The sequence below is a fragment of the Chenopodium album genome, chromosome 6 (genome assembly GCF_948465745.1).
Source record: "Chenopodium album chromosome 6, dcCheAlbu1.1, whole genome shotgun sequence".
In the NCBI taxonomy this organism is placed as follows: domain Eukaryota; kingdom Viridiplantae; phylum Streptophyta; class Magnoliopsida; order Caryophyllales; family Amaranthaceae; genus Chenopodium; species Chenopodium album.
This window is the reverse complement of record NC_137839.1, coordinates 75,678,876-75,695,843: the sequence shown is the minus strand read 5'-3', so window position 1 is coordinate 75,695,843 and position 16,968 is coordinate 75,678,876. Positions and strand designations below refer to the sequence as shown.

General features: G+C 29.6%; 1 protein-coding gene across 1 annotated transcript; it reads left to right on the top strand.

Annotated features, from left to right (window-relative positions):
• Nucleotides 1-8,629: 8,629 nt before the first annotated feature.
• On the top strand, nt 8,630-13,099 carry LOC145636351 (transcription factor bHLH112-like). Its single transcript, XM_081687888.1, has 7 exons — nt 8,630-9,241; nt 9,377-10,028; nt 10,249-10,359; nt 10,510-10,575; nt 10,745-10,810; nt 10,917-10,964; nt 12,203-13,099. The coding sequence occupies exons 1-7, from the start codon at nt 8,928-8,930 to the stop codon at nt 12,356-12,358; spliced, it is 1,413 nt and encodes a 470-aa protein (XP_081544014.1). The 5' UTR covers nt 8,630-8,927; the 3' UTR covers nt 12,359-13,099.
• Nucleotides 13,100-16,968: the final 3,869 nt, after the last annotated feature.

Sequence of the window (16,968 nt, the reverse complement as noted above, 5' to 3'; positions counted from 1 at the left end):
GTTGATTCTCAATACTTTTTACTTATCCCTTTATTAAAATACAACTCTTTTTTTAATATCAATCATGATTAATTAGGACCGATACCAGGACATTCAATTGTAGAATTTAAAATATAGAAGGATTATGGTTTGTTCTAAAATCAACTTTTTTTCGTTTCAAAATAGTTGCACCTTTTGCTTTTTTCACAACAACACAATATAAAAAATCACAAAATTACGATTTGTTTTGGTAATAATTAAGGAATGGAGTTGTTAGATACCTCAAAAAAATGTATAATAAATTATCAATTTTGTTTTCTTCTCCTTCATTCATAAGTTCCTAGTAATCCCTTACTTCCTCCTCTTACTTTAATATCCCATTCCTACACAAATAAGTAGCACGTACTATGCTTCTATTATTGACATGATTGCATGAATTATAAAATTGTCTATTTAAAAATAAGCAAATCAAACTCATGAGATACATTGAATAAATAATAAATTCATTATAGGGTATGGAATTTATACATAATACGAGTATAATTATAAAAAGATTTAATTATATTATAATAAGTCGAGTTAAGGGTGACCGTATCTAAATACAAGATAATTGCATAGACCTTTTATACGCCTACTATTATCTACGGCTCTACCTATTAATTAATACAAATAATTGACAGAAGCAGGGATTTTGAAACATTTGGTAACCATCAAATTTGTATTATCTCATTAACATCTATACTACTCAAGATAGTTTGTGGATAAGGTGTAACAAAATAACTGTTCGTATGCCAAAAATTAAGTAAAGGATCATATTTTTTATTAAAATTTTGGATTTGAGGTTGTTAGCTTGTCAAGTAACTGTCCCTTCAACAAAGATTCAGCAAGTTAAGTTTAGGTAATTTGACTTTCATTAATCCGTTGACTTTGTTTTAGTTCAACCTCTATATTAATATAATTATATATATGAAAATCTTAGTTTATAAAATTCAACACTCTAATTAATTAATAAAATGAACTACTCCTATGTTATAATGTTGTATGGTAGAAGAGTCAGAAGGCATGACATGATCATCAATGTTTTAAAATAGCGTCAAAAATTAATAAATTAAAGAGTCAATTTTAGAAGAGGGAACATTCTTTAGATGTGTATGTGGACGAATAGAAGATACAATGAGTTGATGGTTACATGACCTAATCACTTTTTTATCTCTATGGAAAATGACCCTTGTCTTTTTTACTATAAATAAAAAATAATTAATTTAATTGATTTAAGACAACCCCTTGTTATAATACATAATTTCATGGCAATTTAACAAAAAGTCAAATGATTTTTGTAAAAATAAAATCTCCTTATGCTTTTATTAATTATTTATTTTTATTTAAAAAGATTGCTTTTATTAATTAGAGTGCTCTTTTTATCGATGGAACCAGACCACATATATTGTAGACTAGAATATAGATCGATTATGCAAAATTAAAAAATAAAGTTTGAAATAAAACACTTAATTCTTCACCATACTTTTTCTTCCTTTTTTTTTTCTTTTTTTGTTTTTGTGGTGATGAAACACTCATGTTTCAAAATCAATACATAATAAAATTTAATCTTTGGACTAAAGGTATGTAGGAAAGGAAATCATGCCAAAGAGGATTACCTACACCTTCGCACACTATTATCTATTTTAAATGAGGTGATAAAAATGACAAAAAAAAGGGGGGGGGGAAGTGAGGTAAAATAGACATAATTAATAATTGGCCAAAACACGAGAGGAAAACATGAGGCGTGTTAAAATCCTAATTTTATTTCTAAACTCAAAAATATTATGTTGGACTAGTTAGTTTAGGCTAGACAATTTTAAGGGTTTATTCCGATTTATTAAAAATAACTGAACTGAACTGAGCTTATTGGGGCTGAAATGAACTAAACTAAACTGATTGGAGTGAACTGAATATAGCTGAAATGAATTGTTTATGAGAGAAAGAAATTAGGAACTGAGCTGAACTGAACTGATTGGAACTGAATTGAACTAGACTGAACTGATTAAAGCTGAACAGAACAAACACACCCTAAATATAAATTAGTTTTGTTTTCTAAACTTGGTCAGATTAACTCGTCGCAAATTTGTTAAAAAAAAGTTTTATAAACTAGTCAAAACTTGTCAAAGGTGATCAAGTCAACTATGAATTGTAATCGGCAAAATGGGACCAAAGTAAAAGCAAAGATGAAATAAATTTCTAAATAATTTCTAGTAGTATAGTGTAGTATAACCAAAATAAACCAAACAATACGAAGGAAGAGATAAGTTGGGTGCAAAGTCATGAGAAAGAACACATCGCAATCATTTACAAGTTTTTATTTTTTTTAATTTTTTTTTAGTTGTGGACTTGTGGTTAGGAAAATACGAATTTCATGGAAACAAAAAAAAAAAAACTAAACAAAGGGCCCATATGTCCTTGCACGCGTGCATGACACATGGGTCCCATTTTTTGACTCTTATTCCGGCCACAAGCATTTCTTCACGTAACTAATCTCCACCGCCGCACCACACCGTGTTTGTTGAGCTATGAGCTTATGCCGCAATTAAACTTGACAAAATTGACTCATATCCGACTACTTAACTGGAAATATTCGAATGAAATCATGAAGTCGTTTTAAATTGATCTAGCTTGACACTCATTATGTCTAATAATACAAAAAATCTTATGTAAAGTGGGTTTACGTTAATTTTATTGTAAAACGGTCAATATAAGAATAACTTTAACAATTTTTAAGATAACTTTATTCCATTAAGGGTAACTTCTAGTTTTGTATATTAATGTGTAATTTCTAATAGATACATCATACATGCTTTGAAGGCTAATATATATGATTAATCTAATACATTATAAACTTTTTTTAAGGATAAATTTTTTGTTATAAAAATGGTAACTCTTGTAGTATAAAAGGGTAGCTTAAAATATTTTTAGGGTAACTTTAATCCGTCTTACAATAACTTAATGACAATCCACCTTAATCAAGATTTTGTCATTTTGTGTCAATAATATTGATTATTGTATCACCATGGCCTCAATAGAACCCAAACATGACCCGATCCAAATGAACCTATTATCACCTGTATTAGTGATCCATTTACTAAACCAAAAACTTTTACAATCTATCTATATCTATATACTATACTAAAACAGAGAGTGAGGGATAGCTCAAGTGGTTAGAGCTTCCCTCCCGATTCCAAGAAATCTTGGGATCGATTCTCACCCCCGCCCTTGTGGCTCTCTAAACACCAAACAAAATATACTATACTAAAACAGGGTACACTAGCTCCATGGCTACCACGTTTCCTGTTTTAGGTTTTATTATTATTATTATTTATTTTTTTGGTAAAATGTATAATTGTCAAAGACCCTATTATTAAAGATACTCCGTATGGTGACTTTCTTAACATTGTTTCTCACTTAATATTATTCATGGATTTTCAGCATATATTTAGTCCAGATCATTTGAATCTAGATTGCTTAATTCAAGGAAAGTATATTTTGTTATTTTGTACTCCATACATTATTTTTTAGGTTCCCTTATTAGCACACTAGAGCAGGTTATTCCTTCAACCTAATTTTTTTTCCTTCCCACACCATTTCTTGGCTACTAACACCATTCCTAATGATGTTGAAGCTAATTGTGTTCTGTTGTCACTAATATTATCAAACTAAATCAACTAATTATTTATCCTAAAAAATTCAACTTGAGACTATACTTATGGGATATGGCCTTTTCAAGTTTCTTCATGGACCTCGCCCTGGCCTTCTCCATCCATATCTAATATAATTAAGTCAAGTTTATATTACGGATTAGTAAAAGATATATTTCGTATTTGATTATATTTTAAATGTAGAGTATCACTCAAATATACAAAATGTACAAAAGTTGATTGATATATAATTCTCTGTAAACTATAATTCTCATTTTAAAATTAAATATGGAGTTCGACATTGATTTTTACTCCATTCTTCCTATTAAAACTGGCACGTTAGACTTTTTTCCACTATCTATAATATTAACATTGATTGTAATTTATTTATTTATTTTACTTTATTTTATAAATGTAATAAATTCATATTTTATCATTTTAAGTTGTTAATATATATATTGATGTAAGGTTTTATGATTAAAAAGATTATAATTTTTATTGATATTTAAGTACATGCAAAAAAACCAAGTCAAACTATTACATCGACATGTATGCAAAGTTTGATTGTGTTAGTTATTCATCAATGTGGGCAGCCACTATAGAGTTACTCAATTAGTGTTATAAGCGTCACTCAATTAGTGATATAGAGCATTTCTTTTTTTGAGGAAAATATGGGGCTTACTTATTAGTAAGTGTTATAATGGTTACTCTGAGTGTTGGAGGGGTTACTTTATTTGTTAATTATTTAAGAGTTACTCAATATGTATAATAAGGGGCTACTCTATTTGTTAGGAAGATAGGGTTAACTTGTCGGTGTCATAGGCGTTACTATATTTTATTTTATTTGTTACAAGTGGCCACATGGTGTGCCAGTCACGTAGAAAACGCGCGTTGTATATTTTGTGTATGTCGTCAGGGGTGATATGTAAGAGTAATTTGCATGCATTTTTCTTACTTTTCTTATTTCTTTGTACATATAATTTTTTTTTTCACTATTATATACTTGTATGTACTATAGAATCATTAACTTTGACAATATAAGATTAACTTTGGCTATTAATTCTAATTAGAGAGAAAATTTTGTATCAGAAAAAAAAAAAAAAAACCCGAGAGAAAAATTAATTCTAAATAAAGAAAGAAAATCTAAATGTGAATTGATATTATGATGTAACCTTAACTATTTATGTGATGGAACTCTTCTTTGATACGGAGTATAAGTTTTTGCAGCCTATCTTATGTGACTAGTATTTCATTATTTCTAATATCGAATTATATAATTGATTGCTTAATTAAAGGGGCCTTGATAAATTTTCCAACCCCAATAATGGGTTGAGATTTGCAATCTCTAGACTTGGAAAAAAATCAATTGAAAGGGAAAGAGTCAATATTTATTTTTATGAGAAGAAGAAACAAATCAAGATTGGTCTTTGCATTTCTTTATTTCCTCAATACAAATCATGTATCAACTAAATTTTCTTCAAAACTCCATAAAGACGACTAAATAAATCACATCAATTTCATATGAACGTGATGCATACATAAAATTTTAAAAGGCATGATCATTATTTTTTTTTTTTTTTTTTTTTTTTTTTTTTTTTTTTTTTGTGTTCCATCCGGTTCACCCTTTGGGCTAATTCGGATTCGGGGATCAGTTCTGGGTGGTTAGGTTCCAGTCCCCTCCCGATTGTTGATGCGGGGGATCGAACACGGGTCCTCCCTACCAAGTGTAGTCCCAATCACCACTACACCAACAACCAATTGTTAAAGGCATGATCATTAGTGATAGTATGTTTGCATTGATTTGAAAAATGACAACATAAATTATGTACCAAATGAGTGAATGTAGTTATTGATGCAACGTAATATTTTATATAAACTTATATACAAAATACAATACACATCCATAAATCCATAATTCAATATACAAATTAGCTTCTTTACATTTCAAATTTTTAAAATTTTTTTTAGGAAGTATGCAAAATTAGCTTTGGTCGCTTAGCTTACGAATTCCGAACTTTTGATAGCGAACTAAAACATAAATTTAACTAAAAACCAACTCCTCTAATTTGGTCAATGTAAAGTATGATTATTGGAGTTGGTTTTGGACTTTAGATGTTGACTTCTCTCAAAACCTAATTATTAAAGTCTATGACTTCCTATTTCTCAAAAATAAAACGATTTGTTTATACATATCAACACCCTCAAATCACTTTTTTAAGATGGGGCTCATCACTAATCTTAGATCATCAAATTGCACATATATTACTAATCTAAAGTTCAACAATAAATTCTTAGGGATTAATAATCTATGACAAACAAATAAAAATTGCTCAAACTAATTTAAGATAAGATAGAGGGAGTATCTAATAAATATACAACTCCTTTTGAGTAATTATTAGGGTTTGTTCACATTTACTGAACTAATGAGCTGAACTGAACTAAGCTGAATGAACTGATTGGAGCTGAACTGAACTGATCGAATTGAAATGAATATTTTATAAGAGAAGAAAATTAGGAGTTGAACTAAACTGAACTGAAATTAAGTTGAAGTGAACAGACCGTTAATTCGAATTGTCATATATTTGTTAAATTTATATTTCTTTTGAAGATGTATGTAATACAATTATTTGTAAAAAAGTTGATTATGCTACGTATAATAACACAGTGACTAACCATACTAACTAGCCTAAATTTAACGCGTAAGACTATTACACTCTATCATTTTGTCAAAATTCTGAGAGGGAGGATCAAATCATGGGAAGAGCCTAACTCTATATTGTTTTCGAATATTATTGGATTTTATTCAACGTCCCAAAAGTCAATCAATAAATAATACTAGTATATCTTTAATTTAGCATCAAAACTACATATTCTTAAGATAAATCACATGAAGCTTATATCAAATAGAATACATTATTATATTTCAACTATTAATCATCATACATGCATTGCCAAAAAAAAAAAAGAAAAAAAAATTGTTACATAGTCCTAAATTAATCATTGCATTTGTAAATGGCTTTGTGGACCCAAAAAAATAAAAAAAAATGTCTAAATTTTCAAAATCTAACAAAATAATACAAAGACAAGTTGACGATTATGATGACGCCGTTTAGATTGACTAATTTGGTCATTTTCTGATGAATATTGGATTTAATGAAATATATTAATTATATGGTCAACTGCACCATTTCTAAAGGATTAGTGATAGTAAGTACTGTTTATAATCCAAAGTTTAGGCTAATTAAAAAGATGAACTCCGTAGAAAATTGGGTTGTAAAATTGAAATGTTGTCTTTTATTGGCTACAATAGCCCGTGTCTTGGCCTAATTTTTGTCCCGGAATATCATAATCTACTTAGACTTATATACTACCAAATGGACTTAATTAGTTAGTTAACAAACAGTAATATATAATTAACTGCAATTGGGTGGAATATTTGCAAGTTGTTGGTCATATGACTTTTCAATTCTCAATATCACACAAACGATTTTGTTAGGGTGTCTTGATTCACCCTAGCTCATGTACAAGACTCGACTCGGCTCATTATCACCTTACCCTAACAGAGTTGTCAACGAGGTTGGCTCTAGTAGAGTTTAATATGATAGTATTGATATTTAGTCTACATTTGACAAATAGTTCTAATCTACATGTGAGTTTTTCTTAGCACCATAATTCCAAACACCTAATTGATCTAAACACTTAATTAATTTAGATTTCAGCTTGGACATAAAGAATTAAAGATGGTGGTATTGGGCCAAGACCGCACAATTGGGCACGAAAGAAGCACAACACAAATGGGGGCATGGGACTGGCCATGGACACCCATGTATTTGTGCAAGTGTGAGTCGTGCTCAAGCGAGCTGTGTCAAAATAGACCAAGAAAATATTGTGTCATGACATAAAACATATGTTAATATATAATTCATATATAAATTAAGCCTATGTAGAATCCCATACCCAAATCTTATGCACAAGTTAGGCATGACGTCACATATTAAATAAAGAACATTAAGGCACAACACGATAAAACATGATGCTAACACGTACAACACGACATAACACGATAATTTGTAGAGAGTTACACATACGGAGTATATAATTAAAGTGACATGTAAGGTGAACAGGGTGATGTAGCTAGATTCTTATAATGAACCTATCGTTTCCCTTTGCCTCCCTAAAATGACTTTTTTTTTTTTTAATTTATTTTATATATAATTTTTGAAAAATGTCAAAAGGAGTAACTAGTATAAAACTATACTCCTAAAACGGGGAAATAAAAGGTCCCATCTCACCTAATTTTGGAGGTTAAGCCAGCCCAAATTGCCTTTATGTTTAAAGATCAAATTAAAGTGTCTCGATAATCCAAGCTAGCTGTATGTTCAGGCCCCTGATGGTAAACCTAACCTTAATTCTTTGCATTAAACCCCTGAAAAGCAGGTTTATCTGATCCTAATCATCAAAACATAATACATTAAACAACATTACATTATGTATATGCGATTATAAAAATAATGTGGATAAACACCATGAAACAACAATGACTATAATAGATTAGGAAGTGACTTTTAATACATGACATTTGTGTGGTGTATGGTTAATCTTTTAAATTAATTACCCGACATTTAAGCTAAGAGGTCTTGCTCACTAATATATGCTAATGCATATTAATTTGACACCATATATAAGATTTCAATCTGATAGGACACTTTTAAATTCTAAGCCTAGTTGATGGTGTAACACCTTCTAAAATATATGTAGGCGAAATATGTATATAAAAAAATAATAAGATTATGATATAAGGAGAAAAGTTGTGGTCAATATAAGTCAGAATAGTGAGGTGGCAATTTATACAACACATCAAACAATATTCAGGAATAATTTTTTGAAGGGTATTATTATAATGATAGTGAATCATATCACATTATAATATGCCCCCTCCCTTTGAATACAAGGTACCCATGAATGAGATAATATTAAATAATTAAAGAACCAAAATTAAAAAATTAATTTCCACTCAAAAAGTAAAGATAGATTAGATTAGATTATTTTTGTATTAGATGAAATTCCCTTTGCTTTGTCTAATCACCCCTTTCCCAAATGTCAACCATATTCCGGTATATAAGTACCATATTCCCTAGTGTACCAAAATGGTCCAATATTTTCTACACTTCTCTATTTTTAAGTGTCTAAAAACTCACATTGAAAAAACTTGTACATCAAACCAAAGTGAAATATTAATCAAAAGACTAGAAGTTGTGCAACATGGGAGAAGAGTTCCAAGGCGGTGTTTGTGGCGGCACGTGGTGGAATCCACCACATAATTTATTCTCTAGTGGATTATCATCACCGTGCTCGGTTGCTCAGCTTGGTGGCGCCGGCTTTGACGTGGGCAGCTTTGGTTGGCCAAATGAATTAGTTGTAAAGGGCAGCAATAATAACAAGTCTAGTAACAATAATAATTCAGTTTTTGACAACTTAATATTTTCTGATCAACTTGATTCTTCCCTTGATATTTTAGGCTTTGGCCTTTCACCCACTTCTTCAACTACTGACTGGAATAATCATCAAAACTTGCTGTAAGTATTTTTATACATGAATTATTTTATGTACAAAAAATCGCGATATAATTTTATTTTATTTTATTTTTTTGGGAAAAAATCGCGATATAATTAAATTTGCTAACAAGTATTATTTGTTAATTTGTTATGCAGTTGTAACAATAATGGAAGCAACGAGGCAAACTTTGATTCAATGTTACAAGATAATATGAATAGTACAAGTTTATGTAATTCCTATGAAATGGGAGTAAATTCACCAAATATTATGAATACAACCAACTTTTGTAACAACACCCAAGATGCATCACCACCCTTGGCTTTGACAGCCTCTAGCAATAGCTCCGGCGACTCGAGTACAATCACCTGCGACGGCAGCCTCGCTACGAGCTTTCCGATGAACTCTTCAGCTTCTTACTTGATCCAATCTTTGTTTGATGATTCTGATGAATCTCATCAAGTACCTCAACCACAATCCATGCCTCATCATCAATTTATCAACTCATCAAATAATAATTATGCTTCTTTGGATTCAAGTAATGAAATTATGTCATCTAATTCTTGGGTTAAAACTAGTCCTAATAACACTACTTCTACTCTTCCTTCTCCTCAAATACCTTTACTACAAAGTAACAAGATCGATGGAGGGATGAACGCGTCGTTGATCAATGATCAAGGACAAGTTTTTAGTGGTCAATACTCTCCTACAACTCTTAGTAGCATTCGAGCTAGCTTGTTGAACTCCTTACAATCACGAGCTCGAGGCCCTTCTTCTTTCAACTACAAATCACACTCGTCTAATACCAAGGTAATTTACACGTCTATCATAGTTGATACACACACTTACATACACATACATATTTACTATACAGTCTTGAGAAAAGGCGTCCCTTTACATCTTTCAAAAAATAGAAAAAAGTAATAATAATATTTTGTTGTGTATGTGTTATTGTGCTATATATGTGATACTAGGGTTTATACATGTATGTTCTTGAGCTAAACATTTATTTTGGTATAAATTTGTTTAGGGTAATAGTGAGGAACATCGTCGTGAGTCTAAGAACAATACTAGTAACAATGATCAACCACAAGCTAAGAGGCCGCGAATTGAGACTCCATCTCCCTTGCCAACATTTAAGGTACATACATGTACTTCGTATATTAATTAATACAATTTTCCATTGAATTGCTTGTTTATTTTTCGATTTTTCCTAATCTGCGACAAATATTATCCTAAATATAATATTTATCAGTTTAAGGTACTTAATTTGTTATTGTTTGATCGGCAGGTTCGTAAGGAGAAGCTAGGGGATCGTATAACTGCTCTCCAACAACTAGTTTCGCCTTTTGGGAAGGTATACTAGCTTTATAACATTATTATCATTTTTTTTTTTTGGTACAAAAAAAAAAAAAAAAAAATTCTTTATTCTTAATTCTTATGTATGATTATATTCCACAATAAGTTATTTTTTAAAAAAGTGTCATTAATTCTAATTATATGAAATTATGATCCTTGTTTTGTAGACTGATACTGCATCGGTTCTACACGAAGCAATCGAATACATCAAGTTTCTCCATGATCAAGTTAACGTAAGTTTTTTATGTATTAATTTCTTAATAAATGGACTAATTATGTATATAATATATGTAGTTTATTGATGTAGTGATTAATGTGTGATTTTTCTATGATTTTCAGGTTTTAAGCACTCCATATTTGAAAAATGGAACTGCAATGCAACAAAAGGTAACAAACAAAACCTAGTTGTTTTTTTGTGTTTAATTTAACGTAATAATATTTTAAGTTAATTACATAAAGATCTACAAGTATATATAGATTATAAATTGATTATAGAAGAAAAAAGTCTAGATCAAGATAGAGTAGGAGGGCGGTATATAGATGTTTAAGCAAAAAAATATGGTATTGTTCATTATTAAATATGGTATTATTATATTTATAGGCTAGTAATATAGATTATAAATTAATTTAACCTAATAAATTGTTCATCATTAAATATGGTATTGTCATAGTTATAGACTAATTATATATAATCCAATTAGAATAGATCAAAGTAGGGTTCAACTAGTTTAGTTGAAAATTATATACTCAAGGTTGCAAATATACGGAGTATTATGTATTTATCATATGTCTTTTAGCATGGCATGATCCTGAAAATAATAATATTGTTCCCTTAAATTAATAATAATTAAGATTGGTTTTGATATCCACTTAATTAATTATCTACTGCACTTTTGTAAATCTTCATCATAGCCTCAAAAGAGGGGAAAAAAAAAGAAGAGATTGTTCATGCATTAAGATTAAAAAAAAAAAAAAAAGCTTTAGTTTTGATTAGTCAATAAGGCTCTATTATGTAAACTAATGATCATGTTTTTAAAGTTATCATGAAGGTTAAAATTTGAATTGAGAATAAGATGTTAAGGTCTAAAATCCAAATCACGTCATCTATTCACCCCACTAATTTTCTTAATTCATATCGACAATCACTTAATGTATCAACATACTATACCATTACTTATCTATTGAAAAGTAAAATTCAAGGTATTAATCATTAAAACAAGCCAATGCAAAAACTAAACTTAGTTAATTTGTGTGCATAACTTGTTCGCTTGTGTTGGCTATTGAAAGATAAAATGAGTAAATTTTCTACTTTAATTTATTTCAAAATACTAGCAAAACTTTTCAAATTCTAATTGATAACATGAGAAAATTGTACCCCTTTTTTCTTTTTCTTTTTTTATTTGTAAGGTAAACTTGAAGTGAATAAAGGGTACAAATTATCATCAAATTGGACCCATGAAACTTCACTCATAAATAAAGTTGAAGAATGTTAATTATAGTGACTTGAAATCCAAACCTTGGACCAATATTAATTAACTTTTCGTTACATTATATCATGATTTTGTATGAAGAATCAAATAGTTGTTCATTTGAATTATGAATTGATTGTTCTGTTAATCTTGCAGGAGGGTGACAAATCGAAGGATAATGAAGATTCAAATCAAGATTTAAGAAGTAGAGGCTTATGTCTTGTACCTATTTCAAGCACCTACCCAGTTGCCCAAGAGACCCCAGTCGATTTTTGGACACCTACATTCGGAGGAACAACGACATTCATGTAGCTTATGGTACATAGGTGATGATGAACTCGATACCCTTTTCAACCACAATTGTCCAAAGCCAAATATTATTTACAATATCGAGATATCCTATTTTACTACCTCCGTCTAGAATCAGTCGTTACATAAATTGTTTAAATCATACTAACAGCGTCACAATCAATTTTAGACGGAGAGAGTAAAATATAAACCCGTACTCGATCCCAAAAAAAAAAAAAAAAGCACCATCATATATTTTTATGGTATGGTATGGCAGTTGCCACATATTGCTTTAGGTTGAACAATTCTTGGATCAAAGTATGTGGTAAAGTGGAGGAAAAAAGGGGGGAAAAAAAAAGATAAAAAGAGGGGGAAAAAAAAGATAAAAAGAGGGGGAAAAAAGAAAAAAGGAAGGGACCCTTTCAAAAGATATGACAGACAAATGTTTGGTCCACTATTACAGATTTACAGGAATAATGATGTAGTAGGGCACAACAAAATAGTTAGGGACAATTGTGGTTTTTCATTTTTATTATTTTTTTTATTTTTAACGTTGATTAATTAAGTATTTGTTGTAATAATAGAAGGGTTAGGAGCAGGAACAAGTGCTAAATTTAGCTGGAACTTTTTCAGATTAATTAGAGTTTTTAGGGTGAAAAGATTATTGTACGTTATTGTTAATTAGAGATTAGGCTAAATTTAGCATAATATGTTCCTGCTTCTTGCTATATTCATGTATGTAAAAGGAATATTTTTCAGTACTTGCATCAACCACTGCAACCCCAAACCCCTATTTTTTTTTTATTGCAAATTGGGAAGGGAAAAAAAAAGTTATTTTGTTTGGATTGTTTTGTAAAACTAGTTAATGTTTAATGATTGTTTGTTGGATCGATCACTTCGACACTTCCACAACTAGATTCTCGCATAAATTATTAATTTAGTTGTCATATAACCAGATCAGTTTACACATACAATATCAACTTGACTATCATTCCAAAAAGACAACTAATTAATTAATAGCTAGCCTAGCGCGTTTGTTTAATATACCATTGTAAAAAAGATGATAATCTTTAAGTACATCCATACAAGAGATTAATCTATTCATATACAAAACATCTGCTATAACAAACTTGTGAAATATATTCACTTATATAAATGATCCTAAATTAAAATTCATTGGATTCAATTTTATGCATATTTGTTAAATTTAGAATGTTATGGTGAAGTCATACTTATATGGATTCCATGTTCGTTACTGATATTAGGGAATTTTTATTGATAAAATGAGATAAGCTACTAAGATCGAGTTAATTTTAAATTAGTACTACTTAGAATTACAAGTGTCAACAACTATACTCAAATAAAATAATGCATGCTTGATTACTAAGAAATAGTGCTTACATAGGGTCAGTTCACATTTACTTAATTTCAGTTCAATTCAGTTCAGTTCAGCTCCAATCAGTTTAGTTCAGTTCAGCTCCAATCAGTTCAGTTCAGTTCAATTCAGTTCAGCTCTTAATTTTCCTCTCTCATAAAATATTTATTTCAGCTTAGTTCAGCTCCAATCAGTTCAGTTCAGTTCAGTTTAGCTCCAATCAGTTCAGTTCAGCTCAGTTCAATAAATGTGAACAGGCCCACAGTTACATGTAAATTACCATTCTTTGATTTGTTATTATATATTTACTTTGTATACTTCCTCCGGTCAAAAATTAGATAACTCGCATTTAATATAGAATAAATGAATAAGATCGATACGATTTTACTAAATATATAATATGCATGAATGCTTTAAATTTATAAGTAGTAGTTGTGTTTAGGAACGATAATAAGCCTACCCTATTTGCGAGCTACTCCAATTAGGCTTCGTTAAAACTTGGCTAGATAATATCTATCTTAAACCACTTGTTCTTCATATATATCTAAACATGCATGCTCCACCTATAAAATTAAGCATGAAAATAATGAGTACTCAAGACTTATCATCACAAAAAATATTAATGGTAACCATTTAATAATTAGCATCATCTTGAACCACATAACAACCCAACAAAAAGCTTTTAATTTGTCATGTAGTAACAAGGCATGGATTGAAGTAATACACTTCTTATTACTAGCTTTGTTACCTTAAATTAAATAAATAATCTGTTTAGAAAAGGGTATTTAGCGGGACACTTCATGCTATATTTAATCACACAAATTATTCTGGTGTTATTACTTTAATTAAACAGAATCATTATAGAACGAACAATGATTGGATCATTGCAAGATATGGCAACGTACCATATATTAACTTGTAACATGTTACTTTTTGCTTAAACACATGAGAAACAATAAGCTCATGTATTAAATAATATGTATAATTCAAACGTTACAGTTTAAAGCCCAGAGATATCACATTAATTAGCTTAGTGTATAAAAAATAAAAATAAAAATAAAAATAAAAAAAAAACACACACACACACTTAATTAGATTTAATTTTAAAGTATCATGCGATAAGGGTTAACTGATTAAGTGCCTTTATTAGTCTAGGCAAGATAATTTCAAAGAGATTAAAAAAAAACCTTATTTGTCATAGGCACATAATTATTATGAAGTATCGTTTTTACACTCTTTTTATTTATTTATTTATTTTTATAATTTTTTTTAAGGTGTGTTCAAGATGTGCTTAAGCACAAGACCCCTTAGGTCATCTCGCCATCAAGTGATGACATTGAAGGGTGCGGATGAGTTAAACACTCCAATGGGAGGACAATAATATAATTTAATTAATTTGCAATGGTACACAACATTGCTTTTGTTGCTTTTTTCCTTAATTATGTGCATGCAATTAAAGCCACTTTCCTCTCAGCTAGTTAATGAACAATTTCAATGAGTAATTTGGCAAACAAAGTAATAAACATTATATTACTAATTAAAGAAGGCTTGATTTAGAAGAAAACAACTAAAATGACATGAATAAAAGTAGTTCTTTAACAGTTGAAAAGCAATCATATTATTGACTAGTATATTCTCTTTGGCTAGCTCATGTATACTTTATGTTTTTTCATATCTCTATAATCAATCAAAGCTTCCATCCTTTCAAATTGATGCATTGCTAGACATAAAAAGACGACATATCTTTACCAAATTCGTTAATAAAGAATAAGGATAGGTACCTCTTATATAGCCCTTGAGTGCCCCCAAATCAAAGTCAATTCAATTCCTATTTTTAATTTAATTTATTTTTAAAAAAATTATTACTAGGGTTTACAAGATTTAAAGCTTCTAAGGCATCATTGTGATGTTACTAAAGATTGTATAAACTTTAATAATGAAAGAGTAAACCTTTGAATTCCTTTATTAAAAAATATTTTTTTTGGACCACCTTTTCTTTTTATGGCTTATCAAAGGCAAATCTTTGTTTCTCTTCAATTAGAAGTTTTCGTATCTAAAAGGGTATTTTCTTTTTGGAACTTCCGTGTGAATTTAATTTGAGGTTTTATGTAGGCGTTTCAAACAAATTTAATAAAGTAACGCCTATGAGTAAGATACGTGTATCTAAAGGAAGTATCGTGTTCTCTCAACTATCAGGCTACTAGTCTTCGATATATCTTTATCCTTTTTTTTTTACCCAATTCGAGTTTTCACGATCTTCAATACAAGTTAAAAATTATTAACAAAATATGCAATGAGACGAATCCCACGTAACTATGTTATTTCTTATAGATTAACGGGATATGTGGTCAAAGTTTAGAAGTTTGACCCACATATTAGCAATTAATGAGAAAAAATACGAACCCAGGGATTATAAGATAAAGTTCTCCAACAAAATGATTCTAGTCTCGGATTAAGAAAAATTGTGTACTAACTCTATTACTTTTTAGTGGCAACAAAGGAGTGTTATTTGTGAAGCATAAAATATTTCTTTGCAGCAACTAAAAAGAAACGGAGATAGTAAAATAATACATTACGTATAATACAAATTGAAAAAAGAAAATGTTATTTTAAAAAAGCTTTCTTTTCTTTTGTCTCTAATGCTTTGCCATTATTTACATTTGGGATGATGCAATACTAATGTATGTATTGCGTCATATACAACAACGCACTACTAGAAGGTAGAATAGAATGCTTATTGATTTGGTACAATAGCAAGCTACAAAAACATGTAACTATTAACATGTAACTATCTTGTACAACAACAAATTACAAAAAGATGCAATACCTGCAAGTCCACACACAATCATCTCACATTACAAGGCAATTGAGCCTAAATCCACCACATTTACGACACGCTAAAAATTGCATGTGGTCCGGTGCAATTTTATTTATTTATTTTTGAGTTCTAAGGGTATTATAAAATATAAATAGAGAAGATGGTTATATTTTGAACCTGTGATTATCGTACACTAACTCTCAAATATTATCATTGGGTCAAAATCTCTCATTGTTACTTACAACTGTTTTTACGTACAATAAGTTTCAAGAAACTTTAGGCGTTTTAGCTTTGATGAATTAGTGGAATTTGTTGTCAAAAAAAATATATTACTGATAAAAGAAAGTGAAAAAAATAATATATTTAAAGTAAGTAATGTGAGAGGATTGGAAGGAAATAATAACAACAGGGTAGGAGTGAGGATCATATGTGTTGAAAGAT